This window comes from Necator americanus, chromosome X, assembly GCF_031761385.1.
Source record: "Necator americanus strain Aroian chromosome X, whole genome shotgun sequence".
In the NCBI taxonomy this organism is placed as follows: domain Eukaryota; kingdom Metazoa; phylum Nematoda; class Chromadorea; order Rhabditida; family Ancylostomatidae; genus Necator; species Necator americanus.
In genome coordinates, this window is record NC_087376.1 from 17,223,243 (window position 1) to 17,246,085 (window position 22,843).

Below are 22,843 nucleotides of genomic sequence, written 5' to 3' on the forward strand. Positions count from 1 at the left end.
CGCAATTCGCCCTATCATGATGTACGGATCGCAGGCTTGGGCACCACCATCTACGGTGATAAAGAGGCTTGATTGCACGGAACGAAAGCTGCTTAGGCGGCTGCTTGGCTACTTTTGGCCTAGAGTATGCCACAATGAGGATCTTTACGCGGAAAATGGTATACCGGCAGATGACACGTGGAAGATATTAACATGTTGCAGTGCCATCAAAAATCGCTACAGAGAAAACGTATTGGACTGAGATGGTGAAAGAGGACGTGAGGGTACTCGGCGTGGATAGGCAGTTCAGGTGAGGCGTAAGGTTTCGCAGAATATGGAATAGCGACGAATGGATTGATTCTGCGCAAGCTCTCGCAGAATATCGAGAAGGTTGGGCAGAGCTATTTTCAAGGACGGTACACCTCGGCGAAGATGCGGGTAATCGCGTCAGGCGATGACATCAGCCCGTCGATTAAGTCAAGATTAAGCCAACAGTTCCTTAAAGGGTCTTCCACCAAACAATCCGGCAGCAGATAAGCGTTGTTGGACAGTCCTGGGAGATATACGGAAATCGTTGAAAGTTTAGCCACTCCATTCAACATTGACTGGTTAAACGCGAATTGCTAAGTATATATTGCTTCTTTGAGAGTTTGATATCAATTCTTTTCGTGGTTTTCTTTAATTGGCCACATATTAAAGACCGAAGACTGAACGACTCTGATAATTAGTTCATGTTCATTTAGAACAACTTCTTGCTTTTTACCTGTATGTAAAACAGAGAAATTTGTTATTAAAGTGTAAGACATCGTGAAGCAGCAAAACAGAACGCAAAGTAATGGAAAAAAAATTCAAGAACCGAAAGCTGTGGAATTTTCGTACGCCATTTCCAGAAAGTCTGAAATTGCTAACTCTCCTTGAGCAAGGTTCGACTTTCGATGAACTTTCTTTCTGCAATTTCCTCGTTTTTAAAACGAGTAGTATTACTAGCATCATTTTTGATTACGCGTACTAGATTAAGTCAAAAAAAAATTAAAAATTTTAAAAATTGAAAATTAAAAATAAAGTAAATAAAAACAAGAACTCAAGGAAAAAAGAAGCTAAACTTTTGTCTGTCACTATGTCAGCTTCTTACTATACTTGTTGAAAAGCGAATTAACTGCTTCATGAATAAGCTGATTTTTCCTAACATTGTGCCAACTATTCCGAACTTCATCATCCATTGTATAGAATAAATTTCTTTAAACAAAAAAAGCACTATCGCAACATGATTATACTAAGTATGATTATGTTAACATATTGGTCTAACATATGCAAGGCCGTTTTCAGTTTCTAGAGATTCCGCTGAAGCAGCTTCAGATGAAAGTGGGAGATTGATGGAAAATGATGATGATGGTAATATACAAATTGCAGTACCAACTGGATCGACTCGAGGACGAATGGGGAGGAGGTACGTTAAAATAAATTGTATTGCAATGCATATAGTACTAATGCAAATGTTAAAAGAAAAATGAAGAATTGTATGCGATGCAAATGCTGTGTCTCTGCAGCAAAGACATTTCTGAATTTAGGACTCTTTTTGAGACCTTGAACAACTTTTTCATGCGCTAGTAATTAGCGCATAGTTTTTTGCTAAGGAAATATGTCACCAGTACATGTCACCCCTTACTTTCTTTTGATGCCATGTATTGATTATTGCTTCAGTCTATAGTCTGCATTAGTACAAAAATTCATTCGTTAATTCTCTCAAATTTCCGGAACTTAATTCAACGTTTCCTAAGCTAATCCCGATTTTTTCGCTTGGTGACTTGAGTGTTGTGATTTATGTTATCAAAAAGTGGCCCGTGTTTATCGAGAGTCTGTATGCCTCACTGGGCGCATCGAAGATGCGAAGATATATTCGAATCACAACTGCTACGATGTGCTTCTCTACAAAGAACATACAAACATCAAAATACCGTGCTACTTCACTTTGTAATTTTAAAGGAGATTAAGGATAACAGAAGTCTATTCAACATAATTCAATCCGGTTTTGCTTATTCCCCATAGAATTAACGAAGTACTGAAACGAATGGTGTGTTAGCTGGGTCCCACGTATGGTTGATGGAGGTTCATTCTTTTTACAAAACCACATTGTAAAAAATGTACAATGCAGCTGGTCTAGTGTTAATGAGTCCGCGCTGGGTGCGCCAACGCGATCACTTCATTTCAGAATCGTTTGAGGTGGCAGCGGGTAGAGAGGCTCCGTATATTTTTGAGCATGCCTCCTATCATGCCTTACGTGAGCAATTAGTGAAGGAGTGTATGTAGTGGAGACTCACCGTCATAGCTCTGTGTGTGTGTGTGTGTGTGTGTGTGTGTGTGTGTGTGTGTGTGTGTGTGTGTGTGTGTGTGTGTGTGTGTGTGTGTGTGTGTGTGTGTGTGTGTGTGTGTGTGTGTGTGTGTGTGTGTGTGTGTGTGTGTGTCGCAGAGCGCTAGAAAGGGGAGCGACGGGTCGGTCCCACGACGTACGATTCCTGCGTCGACGCCAGAAAACTATAAAATGGAGTGGGGCGGGTCCCTGTCCAACCGTGTGGAATTGTTGTGCCATAGTGCGGTATTGTCACGCAGTAACGACGTGTTTTCTATTCGTGCGACAGCTTTTCGTCACTTTCTACCCTTTTAATGTGTCCTTTTTTCACAATATCGGTAATCCTCATCTCTGTTACTCTTAAAAGCTGTTTTCAACGGAAATTTTCATGTACATAATTAGCAGCTTTTAGATACATCTTTCCTTCATATTTCACGTTGGGATATCTCTTGTCTCCGGTAGTATTACAAACTTGAGATCGTCTTACATCATAATTCTCGTTGAAATTTTCATGAGAAAATTTCAATGGACAGGTTGGCGACGATGTGCCGTAGGAACATGCGGCCGGGCCTTGATTGAGTAACGGTTCCCTATTCACCCAGTTCCCCTGACCACGCCCCTCAGATCACCATTAGTTTCTAGCCCTTATGCATTGCATTAACTGAATCAAAAACAGTTCAGCTCTTCCACTGACCTCAGGGACGCTGTTGAGTAAATCTTTGAGTTTCAGCCCCAGCTTCTGGTTCCAGGGAAATTCAATCCTCCTGGAAGGATGGAACATTGTGATAGACGCTCATGGTGAAAACACCAACGGACGATCAACGTGTGGTCAAGAAACTATGAAATTCTGAAGGGGGTGTGTGTAGAAAAATAAGTCACCGATCTAATATCTGTTGTTCTTGCATAGAAAGAAATCGATTCCTTCCATGCAAGAATACTTAGCTCCTTCAGAAAACTTGGAAATCTTTGGGAACATGCGACTGCAAAAGCATTGTCGTTCTTAATTTTTAGTTGGTGTCTTTTGTGGTGACCGAAAACACAGATTGTACGCACAGCTTACGGTAGAGCAAGTTGCATTTGAGAAAGTTTTGAGTCCATTCTGAGACAATTTCAAAAATCCTTTTTAACAATGATGTAGAAGTCACTAGTTGGAAAACAATACACCGAAGTCAGACGCCGTCAGTAGGAGATCCTTTAGATCCTTTACGGATCTCCTATGCTGTTGTCTCAGATCTCTGTAAAGGAAGAGACTATCGGCTGCATAATGACTTTTATTTCGCAAAATGAAAAAAGCCGGTATGTTCCAGGAACATCGTCAATCGTCCTCGCTCCCTCAAAGGCATCACCCCAAGAATCTGGGGTGGTACGGGTTTCAGGCGGGTAATGGCTATACGGAGTAGTAGATTGTGGTTGTCTGCCATGAGAGTGCCAGAAAATTGAGACCTTACAAAATACAAAGCTTTTCATTTCAGGTTCACATTAAACCCAATCATATTTGCAAAGGAAGAAAGAGAAGCAAGGAGGCAATCTCTCGCTCAACTGAAACTTAGCTACTACCCCAAGCATATGAATCGTAAGTAAAAACATTTCATACCAGCAGCACCGTATTCGCACCTATATTCTGTATTTATGCCTAAATCAGCGCGGCCAGCGGCCAGCTTTGCCGGCCTCTCGTACTGATATAATTTTCTTTAAAAATAAATATCAATGTGAAGAAGCAATATGTGTCTGTAAAACATTGGGTCATCAAATAAATATATGTGAAAGGAAAAATTTGAAGGTGCTTGCTGCAGCCGTGCAGTTATGCTGGAAGTTTACTTGCAAAACGAATACAGTGTTACAGAAGTAGGCGAAAGGACGAGCACTTAAGGGAAGTGCTTGGACTGTCGGAGTAGAAAAAGACTATTTATATAACATAGGTGGAGCATATACACGAATCAGTATACCCTACGGCAATTAAATCTTTCATCTTAAAAAGATGAATGCACAGCGTTGATCAATCCTTGTGAAGGGGGGGGGGGGATTGTTTGAGGTTTATGAATTCTTTTTTTTTTGGTGTTCGCTTCGCTCACCTTCACCTATCAATAAGAAATAACAGTAGCGACATTCTTGTAAACTTAGAATTGTTTTTTCAGTCAACGCTTTCTTCAATTTTTTTTTTACCCGAAAATTTAAGCATAAAAGAAATATCTTATGGCTTTTCCCTAAACGCGTCGAATGTATACTTGGAGAACAATAGAACTTGATTTAACATCACTGTTTCTTTCAAATCTCCACAAACATTTTTTGGAAACATTATTCGAAGTGTGAGTTTCCTCCGCTCTCGACTATTAGCAAAGAACGATGTGCTAACATGAAATGACGTGAATATCACTATCGTAGTGATAAAAATAACGTTCTACGTGAGATCGCGAAACTGTTGGCTACTATGTATTGTATTTAAGCAGCTGTTAGTACGTGTGTTTCCTCTTTTGAAGAAAGGATGTTGGCAACTGGGAAGCATATATGCGAAGGAACCGTAGATACCTATTCTACTGCGGTGGGGCTCTCGCTCACCAATCTGACGCACTGGAAACCGTCTCTCCTCACTCTATAACATTCTGGCACCGACGCACCATTCCGACTCCGTGGGACCCGTCTCACCAAATTTTACCGTGTTGGAGCTCCAGCGCACCAAGCTGATGCCATGGTATCCGTCTCCCTCTCGTTTTGGAATTTCTTGACTGAGACACACACACATACACAGACGTACACACATTATATAGCATTCTAGTTCAGAAATTTGGAAGTATACATTCACATAAAAGTATATTTACGCTCACTAACATATGAGAAAAACTATCTTGCCTTATCAAAGACAACATACATCACGGCATGTCTTCGGACGACGGTGAAAAGGTAGAGTGTTCGCCTATCAAGTGTATGGTGATGGTTCGGTACCTCACTCGTGAAGAGTTTTGCATCATTATGGAGTATTTTCGTGACACACAGACAAACGCATACACGCACACATACACACACAGACTAAGACTTATTATATAGCATGATCATGATATATATGCATATATATCACGATATATACCAGCCTTTTATATATTTTATATATATATATATACATATATATATACTATGCTATATAATAGCGCGCTTAGTCCACGTGTGTATGTGTGTGTGTATGTCTGTGTGTCATGAAAATATTCCACAATGATGCAAAACTCTACACCGCTGACGCGCCGAATCATCACCATGCCAGGCGAGCACTCTACCTTTTATCCATTGTCCAAAGTTATGTAGTCATCGATGTTGGCTCTGATAAGGCAGGTTAGTTTCTCTCATATGTTAGCGAGGATAAGTAAACTTTTATGTGAATGTATATTCCAAATTTGCAAACTATCATACTGTATTCATAGCGGGCTTATTCTGCCACGTGTGTGCGTCTGTGTATGTGTGTGTCTCATTCAAGAAATTCCAAAAAGAGAGGGAGACGGATATCATGGCGTCGGTTTGGTGCACTGGAGCTCCAACGCGGTAAAATTGCGTGAGACGGGTGACACTGTTATTTCTTATTCATCGGTGAAGGCGAGCGAAGCAAACACCTAGAAAGCCTGAAATCCGGCTTTAGCTGGACTTTGGTACACATATAAAGGTCGGGTGTAGCGTAGATGGGTTAGGGATTCCGTTGCCTGCACGATCGATCGGAGGTTCGAATCCGTGCTTACCAAGCCTTTAATCTTTCCGGGGTCCATATTGATTAACGCCAGACACTTTTATCCTTATATATATAAATATATATATATATATATATAACGGGATATATGGAACTTCCAAGACAAAAACTCTGGCGTATGAATCCACTTCGGATGCGCCAACACACTTTACTGCAATTTGTAATCATTGAGGTTTTGGAACGCGTGTTGGCCTATACAATGGCTTACAGGGACCAGCCGCTGATCAAGTCAGTGTTTTTATCCTTCCAAACAATTCTGGTAAAAATTTATCGACCGCGGAGGTATGAAAGGCTCAGTTTGAACTGGGGCGGTTCTGAACAACCATGCGGCGACCCGCGCTACACTCCCCCCTTTCACGGACATCCTTCATTCGAGGGATCTCACCATGTTAGTCGTGAGGCTATGTGGCGCGTCCCTTGTGCCTGCCTTGAGAAGCAGATGGGTTCAGGAGATGGAGTCCTTGTTTTTACTGTACTTCCTGCTGCGGAATGGATTGATGGGAGACTTTGATGAAACGTGTAAAAAGATCGGTCTTTAGCTGGATCAAGACAAAACGATGTTTATGAGGAACAGATGAGTTTCTGATGCCCCATTCACGCTTAAGGAAAGAATATATCCGAATTCTCTAGCTATGTATATCTAACTCTAATATCTGAATTAACATGATGAACGACATGACTCCTGCTGGGCAGGAGGAAACGAGTGGATTGGGGAACATACAAGAGCATCGAGTAGTAGTGAAGAAGACCAGGAACACTCGCTTTCGTGCTCACCTATCCATCACTGTCATACTTCCTGCTTTGACCTATGCTTCAGAAACCTGGACGCTTCCCAAGGAAGAAGAAAGTGCGGTGAGGGTCATTGAACGCCGAATTGAGAGAGTAATGCTAGAAGTATCCCGCTTCACGCAAGTGAAAGAAGGATTTGAAGTTCACTCCTACGTCAAAGGTCAAAGATCAGAGATGCTCCTACACATCCCCATAAAAGCAAAATTACGCGTTTTAACAACAATCGTTGGACCAGAGCCGTAAGCGACTGGTTACCATGCGGCATCAAACGCAGCGCAGGAAGACCGAAGACCCAATGGTCCGTCTTCCTTACGAAGTCCTTCAAAAAAAGTACAACGTTTTAGGAATCCCTAGGGAGAACAGATGCCACTGGGCAACACTTGCACGCGATTGGGAAAACTGGAAGTATTACTGCTAGCCGTTCGAGCAAATCCATAAACAACGGGAGTACAAGTGATACACAGGTGATGGAGCTTGCGGTTCGTCGCATGATGAATCAGGCAACCAGCTGCTCTTCGGCATGCACCATGGTTGCGGTTGAAGTAAGCCATTATGTTGGCGTTTCATAGTCCTATTTCGAATTCTGATGGCGAAATTATCAGGTCTAGTCCTGTTCGTGTACAGTGTACCAGAACATTTTTGGCAGGTGAGAGGTAATTCGGTCCAAACGCGCATGCCATTGGCATTTATAAGCCATAAAAAAGTCTGGAGAGCTTCGATTGCCGTTTTGTTCCCTTTCAGCATTGAGAGTCCTCTCTTGAAAGCGTCCACAAATTCTTCGGCTTGTCCACTGTTGTGCGGGTGGAACGTAATTTTACAAGAACGGCAGAATTCGTGGGACGATGTCAGTCTAAACTATGTACCAGTGTTTGTGACGAGCGTGTTTGTTTGTAAACTTCCAAACCGCGCGAAAATCTTCTTCAAGAAGGTGGTAGCTGCGGATGTTCATATTGAAACTATTCGGATGATTTTAAGGCACTTCGATTAGGCATCCACAATAATGAGAAGTTAGTGTCCTTCGAGGGGTCCGACGAGGCCAGCATGTAGTCATATACATGAAGCTGTCGGCTTCGACCAGAAATGTCGCTCATACTTGATGAAATCCTTGCCAGCTACTGCTCATCTAAGACAGTTTCTGACGAACAGTCCAATGTCAGCATCGAGGGTCAGCCAATAGACATGCTGAGATCTGCATCCTTTTCCGTCTCTGATCAGCTCTGTAAAGTGACATTGATATTGAAGTAATTTTGGGGGACCACGATGCAACTTGCAATCAGAAGACTGTCTTTCACAGCTAGTGGCGTGTTTTGACGATTGTAGTAGCGTCAAAGTGGAAAGTTTCGGTCGACATTAGGCGAATGCCTGTCACGGATGTTGTTGATCACCTATCTGGAAAGGTGATCCACAATTGTGGTGGTCTCAGTGGCTCCAGAGCATACAGGAAAATGGTTGCAATTGTCGGTGAATTCCACGTTGAGCACAGCGCTTAGCATGGTCAGTAACAAACACGTAGTCTTCAGGCTCCGACGGTTCTGATGAGATGAGTCGTGATAATGCGGTCAGTGGTCCGAAGTCGCTAGTGTTGACGTACTCAATAGTGAGGCTATAAATGAGTAGGGTTATAGCCCATCGATAGAGACGGAAGTTGATGAGACAGGACTGTTCAGCTCTTATCGTTGGAGGCGTCTGGCGGAACGATGATTTGTAGGCTAGGATCGAAGTGCAGAAGGAGAAGATCCAAATTGGCCGTTGCCTTGATGCGGTTGAAGGAAATTTCCTGCTTCCGCATCAAGGCATAGCAACGGAGCGGAAGGATTGTGCACATTTTTGACGAATACAGTAGATGTTGGGGAGACATAGAAAGGCGCGTAGTTAACTTCTGAGGTACCACCGGATGGGGTACCTCAATCACAGGTACCTCAATCTTTGCATTACTGGAGCGGCGACCATGAGAATTAATCACAGATCCCTAAAAGATTGATTTAAGTCTGAAGAAAGAACCATTTCTTGAGAGGAACACGAAATCCCCATTTCTGAGCTCTCTGGAAGACGGTTTTGAAAGGTGTATTGCGTTTGTCAGCAGGACCATTGATGAAGATGTCATCGAGGCGGGTAACAGTTCCACCAGTCCAGCAAAGATTGTGTCCATATGTTGCTGGAAAATACTAAGTGCTGGCTTCACTTCAAAAGGTAAACGATTAAAATAATAGAGACCTAGGCGCAAATATTATGAATGCGTCGTTCAGTTAGTGATCCGAATGTTGTGCGATTTAGTCGAGTCCAAACAAACGCATCCGCACACTGTTCCTTGTTTCCTTGTTTGTGCTTATCGATAGATGCGGCTGGTGTTCTTTGGTGTGATGTCGTTGATCTCGGTCATTTCATGTCGTATTTAGACCAGTCCAGAACACGGACGGATAAGTATAGCGATAAGTGTACGGTTGAAGACTGACGCACTGTGTCCTGTGTCCTGGAATCTTTTTGAGTAGAATGTGGTTTGTAAGTGCGTGAGTGATGGAATCGAGCTTCCAGCTTCAAAAAGGTGAGGTAGCCTTTTGCTGCATCTCCAAAGTTAGACCCATCCTTGGAAATGACGTATTCGTATCGGTTGCACCACAGATCGAACGCGTGGTTGAACTCTAGATTTATGGCCGGGAGTTGACGACGAACTCGGTAGTGGTAGCAGGGCGACACGGAGTGTCATGATCATATTGGGAAATATTAGCTCCATGTGACCCATGCCTGCATCCAGGGCCTTCTGTTACTGCCTTACTTGTGCATCCAGTATAGATCGAAGTACTTCTGCATCCATCCCCTTTCTTTGCTGCGGCTAAAGTTTCGTTAGGTTTATAAAGGCATTAAAAATGCAGTTGCATGCCACATTTGATATTCCGCCAGTGCAATGTGCGGTGTAGCGAAATGGCTAGAAAGCGACAATGGCGAGCTACGCAATTAATCGGCATAATTACATAATTTTGAGGTACAAATGATCTTTGAGTGTACGCGAGAATTCGCATATAAATGCCTAATAAACACAACAATTAAGTCAGGAGAAGTCCTTAAAAACGTCGAAAAGTTCGAGTGTTTCTCGGCATTTGAAGAAGTCGTGATCAGCGTGTAGAGAAAACACAACTGGCAATTTTCCACTATCTGTGGAGAAAATCTTGTTCGATATGTCGATGATATAACAATGGTGTTGGTAACTGCATTAAAGCACTGTTTACTAGGCACCAATATTCTTAACAAACACCCTCAATTACCCTCTTAAACAGATTTCGTCGTTCATTTTTCATAAGCTCTAATTTGCCAAGTTGCGCTGAAAATCTGGAAAAATCTTAATCTCGATCTTTCCCGGAGTGCTTCATCTATGGCTTATATATGTATATACTCATAATTAGAAACGTCGATAACTTTCAAGAACCATATTACATCCACTTCGAAACGTTACGAAGGAAAGAGCTCAACTATCGCCCCAGAAAACGTCTACATCTTCTTCACCTTGTCTCACTCCTCATCTTTGCATGCTTCTCCGACCCTTCATTTAAGTGTTATCTCGCAAGTTTAGTTGCAATTTATATCCAGATCTTTTGCCTAGTCGATTTACTGTGTAAAACTTTGACGGATGGCCGATACCTGAACATATTGTGCTGAAAATTGGTTCAATTTATCCAAGTATGATATACGCATGATCCTTGGGCGTTTGTGAAAATCTGGACGGACAAATTAGTGTACTGCACCATAGTATGATGAAACATAAGTACACTGCCTAACTTTGATCGTTCTTCATACGTGTCCAGTTTGTCGTTTTTGAAAGTTGCATGGAAACGTGGATTTTTATTTCAGCTAAATTATTTCTGATTGCAGTCCTATTAAGAAATAAAAGAAAACACATTGAGAAAGAAGTCCTTTAAAAGTGTAATTTTGCACAGACAACGTATTATTTCTTTTCTTTCACCGTTCCTTATGGGCACTATCTTTCTATATTGTTTTAGTGTAAAAAGCATAACGCTAAATAATGGCTCACTTTTTGAATAATCCTCAACCATTTGAGCTGAATCGTACGATGCTGGTCTTGGATTCTGCGGTTGGATCTTTATGTTCATTTCGTGGCTTTGTGTCTTTGTGTCGTTTCCGGTTTCTATTTGCTTCTGTATAAAGGTGGGTTATGTTGGCTTTTAAAAATATTTCAGACACTCATGAACCTTTTTTAATGATCATAATTAGGTCTAAGTTCGTGTTCCTTTTTCGGCATGAGCTACAGACAATGTTGTTCTTGGATAAAATGTAGTTGGGGGCGGGGACACTCAGCTGCACTCTCATTTCTAAAGGTGAGTAACCAGGTCAATTACGGCCTCTCTCCACTGTGTTAATAGTTTATTTTTGAAATCCATGTTGGTCTCTTCTCCCACGGGTTTGAGACTACAAGAGCAGGTTGCTTCTCGGAGTGGGAAGTTGGAGCTTGTTTGGTGGAGGCGACACCAAACCGAGCACCACGCACCTTCTAGTCGCTTGATTAATTGCAGTCTTTTGTCCACACTGAAGTGTAATATGCACGAATAGTATGACTACATCCAGGCACAGGAAGAGTCCAAGGGTAAGCATAAAGTCTCTTCTGTTCCGCGTTTAGCTTCCTGTCAGCTACGTAGAAATGCGAAACGTAGTCTCACAACTAACTGGCTGTAATCACTCTAGTGAAGAAGATCTGTAGTAGTTATCCATCATTGTATAGTAGAATCAACACGACATGGAGCACGTACGCAACTGCGAACGTGGCTTCTCTCGAGGCGCTTCGGTGGAGCACAGCGGTTAGGAGCGTGGTGAAGCACTTGCTGGCCCCACCCATCGCTGCAGTTTGCGACGGTCCCACCTCGACACCAACTGTTGCCTCCACCGCGCCGTTTCGAGCGTGTACGCAAATGCACTGTAACTACACTCGTGATTCATGTCGTTTTGACCTGACTATAGTTCTAGAGGTTGTTTGCGTGAGTTCCATCTTTACCCAGGATTTCACTTTAGTGATCCCATCTTATCTACATGATAGAATTTTTGTTGCAGTTTCTCTTGCATGGGTTTTACCTTAATTTTTCTTCCTTTATTGATTCCATGCGGAGAAACCAACGCTGTTAGCAGAGACTAAAAGTTTAGTGGGCTATACGACATTAGCCACTAAGCTCGACCTGTACATTTTGGTACATTTTGTTTACTCCGGTCTTTCCATTTCCCGACACTTCTCCATCCATTCCACTCACTGTTTACCTCCTCTACAATACCATCACACAATCCAGTGGCCCTTCTTAATCCTTTAGCTCCTCACGGGGAACCTTCACTTAGGCTAGGAAGCAGAGAAGAGGGACCAAAAAGGGCTATAGTGATAAGTGCGCCTTCACAGAAGATACATACAATGCGTCAGCCTGACACAACACGCCGACTGCATTACTTATCTTGGAAAATCCAACTGTTTTCGAAAATGGACTATCCAGACCCTGATGTGCTGCTTCAAACTATAGTTACAATGTATTCCAAGTTTTATCCAAGCAATTCGGTAATGAAAACCAGAGCGGATAAGTAAACGGTATGTTTTCTTTCTCAAACTACTGTATGTATGCATGTCAGCACTGTCAATAGTTTTTGTTTAGCGCATGTCTTACGCCTACTAAACCCCATAAACTACGCTAAGATTCAACCTTGCGTCGCTATCATAGGTGCAGCTACCTTTGTCAGGGTTGATTCTTTTTTAGATTGAGATAACTTGTTGTAGTGTCTGTCTTCAGGAATGCAAGAGTATGTAACCTCTTATAGGCAGCGTATCACGAAATTGACGATGTTCGGGCTTTTGTGGACAAACATAGAGTTCGGGATGTAGATTACGAGTATGAGCGTGGGTTCGCTCAATTTCCCGAAGTCTCCTCAAAAACGGCGTTTTTCCTTGCGAGATACGTTAGAATGCGGCATCCTTACGCGAAAATCAAATAGGTCTCCTCATCCATTTACTGAAGTAAAACCAATGATTAGGCTGCTAAAGCAACGTTAGCGTGTACAAGGGTGACACGATCTAAATGTGCTTCTTAGGAACAGACCATTTCAGGAAGCCATTTCACGCGCCATTTTTCTGCACGATTGGGGGGAATTGAGCGGGGCTACACCCATTTTCGCGATTTACACCCCGAATTTCATATTTGCTCACAGGAAACCCAACATAGTCAGCTTCATGATACACTGCTTTTAATTCAGTTGATGCAGTGCTGGTTATAATGTGTGTTCGAATTACTACCTTGTCGAATGTCTGCAAACAGAGACTACTAGGAAGACTTGTAATACAAGACAGGTAAAAAAAAACCAACTTTCGTCAGCAGCAGACGCAGTTTAACGCCTCAGTATTTATTTAATGTTCGACGTAATATCAACGTGAATGTTGTAATGACTGCTCCATTTGTGTGTTCTCTTCCGAAGAAAACGAAAAGAAAACTGAATTACAATTTGGACAAATGTATTTCTTCAATGTGTAAGTTCACATCTCGACAGGGTGCATAGGAAAAAGCGGCGAACTAAACTGAACGCGGCGAACTGAATGAACTTTACGCTCATCACTACCACCTACTTAAAGTATGAAAGATAAAGTGTCTGGCCTTAATCACTTACCTTGGGATGCACCACTTCACTTCAATTCAAAATCGTTTGAGGTTTCTGTTCCTGCGACAGTTCTCGATTGCTGCTAATTCAATATATTGGAAATTTCATGTGTTTCGAAAAGTCGAAAATTGGCCGAGGAACAAATGGCAAATGTGAGAATCGAGCTGACAGAACCGAAGAAATACCATTTACTAGAAGACGCAAATTTGCTGAAATGCTGTTGAAATACTGGTATTGAAGAATTTTCATTTTTGCTCTATTCTTTTTCTATTCTAAAATCTATGAGTTAGCTTCAAATTCTGACTAAAGCATATAATACGAGGAAAAATAGGACAGTCAAGTGCATAGGTCGAATCACAGAGAGACGAAGAGAAAAAAAAAAGCGAAAAAATTAACATTTTGTCCCTACAGATACAAATTGCGCCATGCTAACAAGTATAAGTAGGTCCAGCGCCAAGCATTGGGGTTTTCCCATCGGGAGGGAGGTCGTGAAGGGAGGGGTTGCAAGCAAAGGGGGTCGTAAGAAATATGTTGTGAATTGAGTATAGCATGATAACCAGCACAAAAGTAATCAAACTAGTAATTAAATAATTACACAATTATACATTACAAAATATCACAATAAATAACATTAAATGATTACATAAGCTACAAATATTATATTTAGTTTCAGGCGTAGGACAGTAAAATGGAAGCATCAACATTTCGTTTTGACAATGCTCAATGTACTGACAATGTAATAATGAGACCACGTAGGTTCGACTCCCAGCTCAGGCAAATTTTTGCAGAAGAGATAAAAACTTGAAGCAACTTCTAAAAACGAAGAATTTAATTTTAAGCAGTCTAAAGTAGTTTAAAAGTGAATTTAACAGAACTTGATGACCAGAAAGGCTCAGATTCTGTGCACATTTTTAGGTCTGGGAGGTCACTAATAACTTCGTCATAAGAGGACCAAAAGAAAAAGTTCAGGTAGTTTTTGAGAGAGGAAGGTTTGCCATTAAAAAAACAGTCACACTGCTGTTTTTTGCGTTCTACTTTTTTTGAATTTTGAGGGGATATAATTAAAAATTTTCCGACTGTTTCTTGGATTTGTCCTATCTAAATTTTGAGAAACCCAGACGATCCGACGAAAGGAGAAATTTCGCACAAAGTTGTTCTCTCAGGCTTTCTATTTGAATATATTGGTGATTTTTTAAAACGTCATCCCATTTTTTCGCAATGGGAAAAGTGAAAATCCCAATTTCCGCTCACGCGCCGAAAAGTGTGATTTTGAATAAAATTTTATAACTCGGAGTAACTTATTGCGAAGCAAATTAGCAAATCTTCGAGTATGTTTTGCCGAGGATTTCCTCCCTTGGATCAGGTGCTGCATCAACGGTTCCCCAGAACCTCACCGTTTCTCCAAATTTTTGATGGGACAAAGATCGTAAAAATGCCATTTTTCCCATCTCTGTCCCATCAAAATTCCAAAAAGACTGGGAGATAGAAGAAAACACCGATGCGGCCGTTTTCCAATCAAACTTTTTTCTCTTTAAAACTACCTAGACTTTTTCTCTTGGTACTCTTATGACGAAGTTATTCGCGCCCTCCCAGACCTAATAATGTGCACAGAATCTGAGCTTTTTTGGTCGTAAATTTTGTTAAATTCACATTTAAACTGTCTTAGACTACGTAGAATTAAATTCTTCATTTTCTAGAAGTTGTTACATTGTCAGCGCGTTATACATTTTCAAAACGAAATGTTGATGCTTCCATTTTACTGTTCTACGCCTGAAACTAAATATAATATTTGTAGTCTATATAATCATTTAATATTATTTGTTGTGGTATTTTGTGATGTATAATTGTGTAATTATTTAATTACTAGTTTGATTACTTTTGTGCTGGTTATCATGCTATACTCAATTCACAACATATTTCTTACGACCCCCTTTGCTTGCAACCCCTCCCTTCACGACCTCCCCTCCGATGGGAAAACCCCAATGCTTGGCGCTGGACCTACTTATACTTGTTAGCATGGCGCAATTTACTGTACAATTATATTTGAAACATGTTGAAATCAATAGTACTTACCAGCGAGCTCTGTCAGGACAATATCTGATCCAGAAATGAAACCATATCAGAACTTATGTGTAGGTTACATGTAGAGTATGGAAGCCTGCTGCCCAAATGAGGTTTGAATAGAAAAGGGGGAAAAGGGTTAAAAGTGAGGCAAACAAAATAGGCTCGTTATTTAAGCATGCGGTCAAAATTGATAGTACTGTAGCCTTGTGGATTGTAGAATCTATATATGATTACTTCTTGGTTTGGTCGCTCCATTATGTCGATTTTTGGCATTTATTCCTGCTACGTGTTTTTTTTTTGTGTTATTACTTAACACCGGATTTCGACGGTATGCAATGCCTCGATACATGCAAACTGGTGACTGACACTCTCTTCCGATATCATTTAGACTCCAAAAAGAAATTCTCTCCTGTTCCTTTATTTCATTTTCCTCCAGGTCTTGTTTGGTTTTCTACCCTATCCACTAGATTCAGATGTTCAACTCTATGTCATTCCTCGTGTTTGGACATCCGACAACATACATGCCATGATGTTATGCCATAAGCGGCTTAAATCATTTTTGATAACACGCTTCATTATTAATGCTTATATCATTTTACTCACTCCCCCTCAACGTTTTCGGTTATAGAACGCTCATTTGGGCAGCTGGCTCCCATTCTCTGCATGTATCCTGCACATTAGTTTTGACACGGTTTCACCTTTAGGTCAGATACTGTCCTGATAGAGTTCGCTGTTAATGTCTATTGAATCCAACGAAACTGTTTTATTGCTATACTATAACATAACAAGAACTGTAAATATAACGATATTTATATAACAACGGCCTTATTCTGTCACGTGTGTCACGAATTCCAGAAGGCAGTGAGATGGATGCAGATGGGTCATTCAGCGCTGCAAAAGCAACGGAGTCCTGCGGCGTTGGGTTAGTGCGTCAGGAAAACGTCGGGGAAACGGAAATGGAACGTAGTTGGTGCAGCGGCACAAGAAATGTGAATTAGCAAGGGTAATGGTGCTGAAGCATCGTGTAACAAAATTCAAAGCGATTTTGTCAGAAAGTAATTCGTTCATGGGAGTGACGATTATATGTGTAACCCTTCACGCTAATCTACACCAACGTATGTGCACTCCCAGAGTTGTGAGTTGCTCTCATCATGTTTGCTAGATTATTGCTTCAGAAATTACATATGTGCATACAGACAACTGCTTAAATAACAGCTGTTTACATGATAAGCGTAATGGTCTCTATCAGTATAATGATTTTTATCTTGGCATTCCATGTTATCTTTTGGACTAGAACAACTAACACTTGGAAAATGTTTTTTTAATTGTAGTCGGTATCGGCGGCATATAGGTGTAAGATCAGATTTTAATACTCTTCAAACGTAGCGTTAAAATAGCGTTTTTGAAACATAGATTTAAAAATTCAATAATATTATTAAGAACAACTGCATGTTTCGAATTAGTAAACATATCCGTAAAATCTGCTGAAAAAACTTTCGAATTACTACCTTTGATATTGACAAGATCTTGCGAAATATTAATGTTATCAATTGACCAATATGTTTTAATAGTATGATTTCTACTGTTAATGATACTATTGTAGTTAATGAAGTGTCTCTTAAGATACTTGAAAACTATAAGTAGTTCAACAGATAAAGGTTTAAGACTACTCTTCTGTGCGCCAGTAATGTATCTAAACTTAATAGGATTTTTATGTAGTTTAGGAATAGCGTAAATGTTCGGTAGAGTCCCATTTTCAATAATTTTTAATTTATTTTTTAAGCAGAAGAACTTATGTTTTAATATTATTGCATTTTTATTACTTTGAAGAAGATATTCATAGACTTTATTTGTATTATTATATATCAAGATGTTTCTGGAAATGTCGTAATGAAGCCCCATTTCATTCATTAGTATATTAATATGATATTTTTTTACAAATTATTCCATAATTATTACTAGCTTTATCTAAAGGACAAAAAACTAAATTTTTTTGGTATGTTTTAAGTATTTCAATTGGTATACTTTCTAAATTCCCTTCTAAATTGTATCTATTAAAAAGTGGCTTAAATCTTTTTCTAAATTCTATTTTAAATTGCTTGCGTATTTTAATTAAATTTACCTCTAAAGTATTATATTTTCTTTTGAAAATTTTGATAACATTTTCAACTGTTTTGTTATAGGCATTGATAATGTTAATTTTATTAGTCTATTTTATTCCTGTACTTAGTCCCTTTTTGTAGTAAGTACCTTAGGTTATCTTCTTTTATTATGTTAATATCTCCAGTAATAATGTGATTATGAAATTCATTAATATATGATATATATATAGAGGATTAACACAAATACATGGTTCAAATAAGTTTAATAATCAAATCATTATCAAGTTGTTTTATTATGTTGTGATAGTTGAAAACTAGGCTAGAAACTGTTTTGTTATATTTATAAATTATTCTTATAGGAGTATATTTCAGGTTTGTGTTTTCATTACGTGATAATGCTCTAATAGTATTAGAGTTAAATATTTTATAAGAATTTATTCTATCAAATATAAATGTATAAATGCATAAATGATGCATAAATGTATAAATGTGTCACGCTCCTAAAAGAAGTTAACATTTTTTGCATGTTTGTCTTCCTATGTAGTGTCCTCTATTTACTGACATTCGAAAAAGTTAGGTGTCTCTAAATGTACCTATGCAATGTATCAAGTAGTGACCTGGAAGAGTTCCCTGGTTAGCGCAAAATAATCAGCGACAAAAATTTCATCGTATTCAGGTTCAAATTCAAAACACAACGAAGGAACGGAATAATGATAATGGAACAAAGAACCTAAAATCTTGTGTAAAGATAGAGCCGACGTAAATAATTTGTGATTGAGACAACAAATAAAAGAGTGATACTTCCTAACAGATTCAGATATATGAATAGAAGGCGGTCCAAAGGTTTCCAGTCAATTGACTCGAAGAGCTAAAGCATGCTAGCATGAACTACGCTGATGCACTATTAGGTGCCGCTTCGGTTGCGTTGCTGAGGAACTAGCGTACCACTGGATAACACAATATTTCCGCAAACTATGAACCGTAATTGTTGAGCCGGCGGGAAAAGTTAGAGATGGAGTTGTAGATTGCGAGGTCCCGTGTGGTTCCGTTCTTTCCTCCTTAATCGTCGCAAAAAATGACGTGAGAACGCTTCAGTTCCTGCGAGGTGCATTAGAATGCTAATCTGTGTACACGTTCCGGTCCTCTCAGCAGCCTATTCATTGGTTCCACTTGAATACGCTGCGAGAACACATCACTGATCTTTGATCGCTCGCACGTGGACGCGGTGCGTGGACAAAGTGGCCGCGTTACAACTGAAATCGTCGTGATAAACGGGGTTTTCCACGCCGTTTTGCGACGACTAGGGTGAGATGAACGGTACCATCTCAGATCGTGCCATCTACAACCGTACCTCTAGCATTTCCCGTGAATTCCCTCACCACGTTAGATTCGTGGAACCCCTTCAAGTTTCTGAATTACGCGTCGAGTGGCCTCTTTATACTAATCTATTTGGATCAATGTTAAATTTACACGGAATCAGAACGCGCAGCGCAGGCAGTTTCGTAAATCATACGTTATCATGAACATTTTGGCACGTCGTTCACACGTATATTAGAGGGTTGAGGATTTCTAGAATCTGGCGGAAGTGGCACATTTCAAGTTGATTTGAAGGATTGATTTCCCAGATATAAAAGATATAGTGTGGGATCCTATCAAAGAAGTATTTATTTTCGGCTGAATCCCACTTGCTAATGTTCTGTTCTGAAAAATACGTGACTTTATCGAGATCAACTTTGTTCGTTTACATCGTTTACTCGAATTGAGCAGCTGCCAGCGACCTGTGCTGAATGTTTGAGTCTAGAAACTTGATACTTTTTTACACTCGCCTTTTTTCAAAGATACGAGAAGCAACGTATTGCGAGAGTTGAAGGCGGGTTTCAGGAAGCCCAAATGAGAAGTAAATTTTCCTGTTTTCATAAAAGCCGATTCCCGTGGTTGTTGCAAAATACTTCTATAAGTGAAGTGGTGAAGAGTTTTACTAGCGATGAAATCATCAATCGACTGATGTCAAATTCGATTGAACCTGTGAGGTTCGAAATTTCACCTCCGAACATTGTACAGACGTTTACCAGAATAGTCCGCCCAGCATCTCGCGCCATCCATAGGCGATATTTCCAATTTTCTCTTGCAACATTGACACAATTATATTTGAAAAAAATAGAGCTACGGTACATTCACACAGTGTTTAATCATTGTATTCAGAATAGAGTGCGCTTAAAAGCCAGAGGGTCAAGAATTGCGAAAAAAGAGTTGTTTGGTAACATCGAACCCATACCTTTTGCAAGTGAATCTGATATGATTTTTTACATTTAGGGCAAGCTAACCACGAGGTTGCTAACTCACTCAATTAGTTGACTTCTTGCAGAATCGGCATCTTCAGAGCCTGAAATGAGCGATTTATTCTACGATTTAACGATCGCATTTTTTCCCCAACAAGACAAACAAAACTCTACGCCTATTTTCCGATCGTTTACATAACGACTAAACCATATCCTCACCTCAGATAAGAGAAACCTAGTAGTAACTACTGACTGACTCGATCACGAGAGCGAAAGAAAGAGCACGAGTCGAGATGTAGTTTTGCGTAGCCGAGAAGCATTCTTCTTTCCTTGCGATTCATCTTAGGATTTTTGGTGTAAATCCGTAATGCTTCCAGCGATTTCCGAACCAAAATTTCAGCTTCCTGTGCAGATCTTAGCGCAGATTTCAGAAGTGGTTCCGCCGTGCTTTTTTGCTCTGTCGCTTAGACATGTGAATTCCGGTGTCTTATCCTTGCCATTAAGAGCAGGTGTAGTGTAGCGGTCAGAGGTTCCGCTTACTGCACGATCGATCGTAGGTTCGAATAGTGCTCACCAATCCTTTCGTCCCTCTGAGGTCGATAAATTGGTAGCAGACTTGTCTGGGAGGATAAAAGCACTGACTTGACACATCGGCTATCCACCGCAAGTCATTGTATAAGCCAGTTACACGTTCGTAAACCTCAAACGATTCTGAATTGAAGTGAACGTGGGAACGCATCCCAAGCGGATTGATTGACGTCAGAAACTTTATCCTTTATCCTTTCACCCTTGCTATTCATGTACTCCTCGATACCTCTGCATAACTGTTCCGCTATTTCGCCAACATATTCGTTGCCAAGATCGTGCAATAAATCAATTAGATTACACCTGATCTCAATATTCCATTCCTCGAACCTACAGATTTTCATTTTGTTGCAATGGTCCTTTTGTTTGTAAGAATGGAACTTCTTCTCTATGTCTTCATGTAACTGTGTATGATAAGCGTTCTTATAATCGTGATATAATAGTAGTGAAATTCCAAAGTCCATACTAGAAGGGGCTAACTATGCGTATCTGCAATAAAAGTGGGACAGAAATCCAATTAGGTACTACAAACTGAAGGTTTTGAGAAGAAGACCTGGCATTAGAAGAAACTATCAATTTGGCGAGAAAAAGGTTTCCTCAGCAACGCGGCTGAGAAGGATTTTATTCCTGTACAACAAGAAATTAAGTAGACTTTAAATAATTCAATCTTAAAATTCTTAAATCATATCACACAAGAAACTAACCAGACTTTAAATCCCTACAAACTAAAATCTTGGAGAAGCAAAAAAAAAAAAACAAAAAAAAACCAATGGAAAAGAACTTTGCTGAGACTACGTGATTCTATTCACGAATAAGTATACGAAAAAAAAGGAAAAAAAGCTATGAAAATAAGAGGAAGAGGTTAGGAGAAGCTCATCGCACGGTAGAAGGCGCAAACTACTTCCCGAACCTAGTACTAGAAGAAACAAATGGGTCGAAAATTTTCTCCGACGCTACTTCAACTCGCTTCAGCAGCATCTTTGCCAAAGTTTGTTTTGAAGTTAAAATCGCAAGCTTTTGTTTAAATCTCAGCAAACGAAGATAATCTGGAAATACTTTGCGCGATTTTCGTGTAAATCAAAATAAAAAGTGAAAGCTATCTTCCTTGTACAAACTCACTGTAAAACACCAGTATATGAGAATTTTGTTGGAAGTTAACGATCATTCTTTGAAACCATTTGTATAGGACCTCACCCTTAGCTTATTAGCTTTTCAAGATTTCCCTCTCTTTGAGATATTGTAACTTCGTATTGTAACTTTCTTTGTAAATTGTAAAATTCATAGGTCGAGAAATCTAAGATCCTTTCAAACATATCAAAGTGATAAGTGGTGAGAGAAGATAAAGAAGACAAATTATGCCAATGAGTTCATTTTCTTGATGAAACCTGTCCAATTTGTTTTCTGAATGAGTTGAAGTGATTTCGAAAAGAAGGATTTCATGTTATTTTTATAATGAATCATATCATTACAGGTAGTGCAAGAATATGAAAGAGCAGTTATTTTCCGCCTCGGCAGGTTGATTGGAGGCGGAGCAAAAGGTCCAGGTATTCTGAGCTCATGTATTTACGGAAGATCTGACTGTGTTAGCTTCATATGAGCATTTGCCTCTACAAAATATTAGAAAGCATTGAGAATTGGTAACAGATATGTCAATGTCCGATGCGTCACTCGTATTTGTAAACATTATTGTAATCGCAGAGCTATTCAGCGATAGTCAGCTGCAGGTGGTAAGTGGAACGAGACGAAATGAACGATGTGAAGAGACAACTATGTGAAAAACAAAAGACAAGAGGGGGAGGAAGCAAGGAACTAGTGAAGATATCTAGTAAATGCCGAAATTAACCTCATCGAAGATAACTAAAATAAGAGACGGATTTTTTAAACCAAATTCAGCATTCACTGCTTTGGTAGCTGACATACAGCTGATGTATAGTTGCATATTTAGAAGGGATTTTCGAAGCAGCAAACAGTAGGCAAAATTTTACTTATTTTCTAATAGGTGTGTCAAATGTGGAGCATATCAAGAGAAAAACAGCGGGATGCGGGGTTCTTGAACCATATAGTTATAGCTGTTGTTTAAAAGAAGGACTAATTTTCATCCCTCTTACTGGTGTAAACATTCGAAGACTAGTTCCTCGCACTTGAATCTTTGCTTGGATACTTTGAATGATTTCAGAGAGAAGTCGAAAAATGGTTATGTCTATTTCCAGTAACCTCAGAAGTGATGATCACCTTGATCACCTTGACCCCCGTTGATCTTCGAACTGGTCGAGCGGGCGCCAGTAATTCTTCCATTTGCCCCGCTCGCGTGCCAGAGTAGTCCAGTGGTTCCTCCTTTCGC

The 22,843-nt window shown here is 40.1% G+C and overlaps 2 protein-coding genes across 3 annotated transcripts; both read left to right on the forward strand.

Moving 5' to 3' along the window:
- Positions 1-19: 19 nt before the first annotated feature.
- RB195_023727 (uncharacterized protein) lies at positions 20-22,099 on the forward strand (the record flags this gene model as incomplete). Of its 2 annotated transcripts, none has more annotated exons than XM_064211254.1 (6): positions 20-158; positions 202-289; positions 1,313-1,426; positions 3,799-3,899; positions 10,894-11,000; positions 21,974-22,099. In XM_064211254.1, the coding sequence occupies 6 exons, from the start codon at positions 20-22 to the stop codon at positions 22,097-22,099; spliced, it is 675 nt and encodes a 224-aa protein (XP_064067135.1). The 2 variants fall into 2 exon arrangements, with proteins under 2 accessions (XP_064067135.1, XP_064067136.1); XM_064211255.1 differs by lacking the exon at positions 21,974-22,099 and adding an exon at positions 11,067-11,072.
- RB195_023728 (uncharacterized protein) lies at positions 6,717-7,085 on the forward strand (the record flags this gene model as incomplete). Its single annotated transcript, XM_064211256.1, has 1 exon — positions 6,717-7,085. One exon carries the CDS (start codon positions 6,717-6,719, stop codon positions 7,083-7,085), a length of 369 nt encoding a protein of 122 aa, XP_064067137.1.
- Positions 22,100-22,843: the final 744 nt, after the last annotated feature.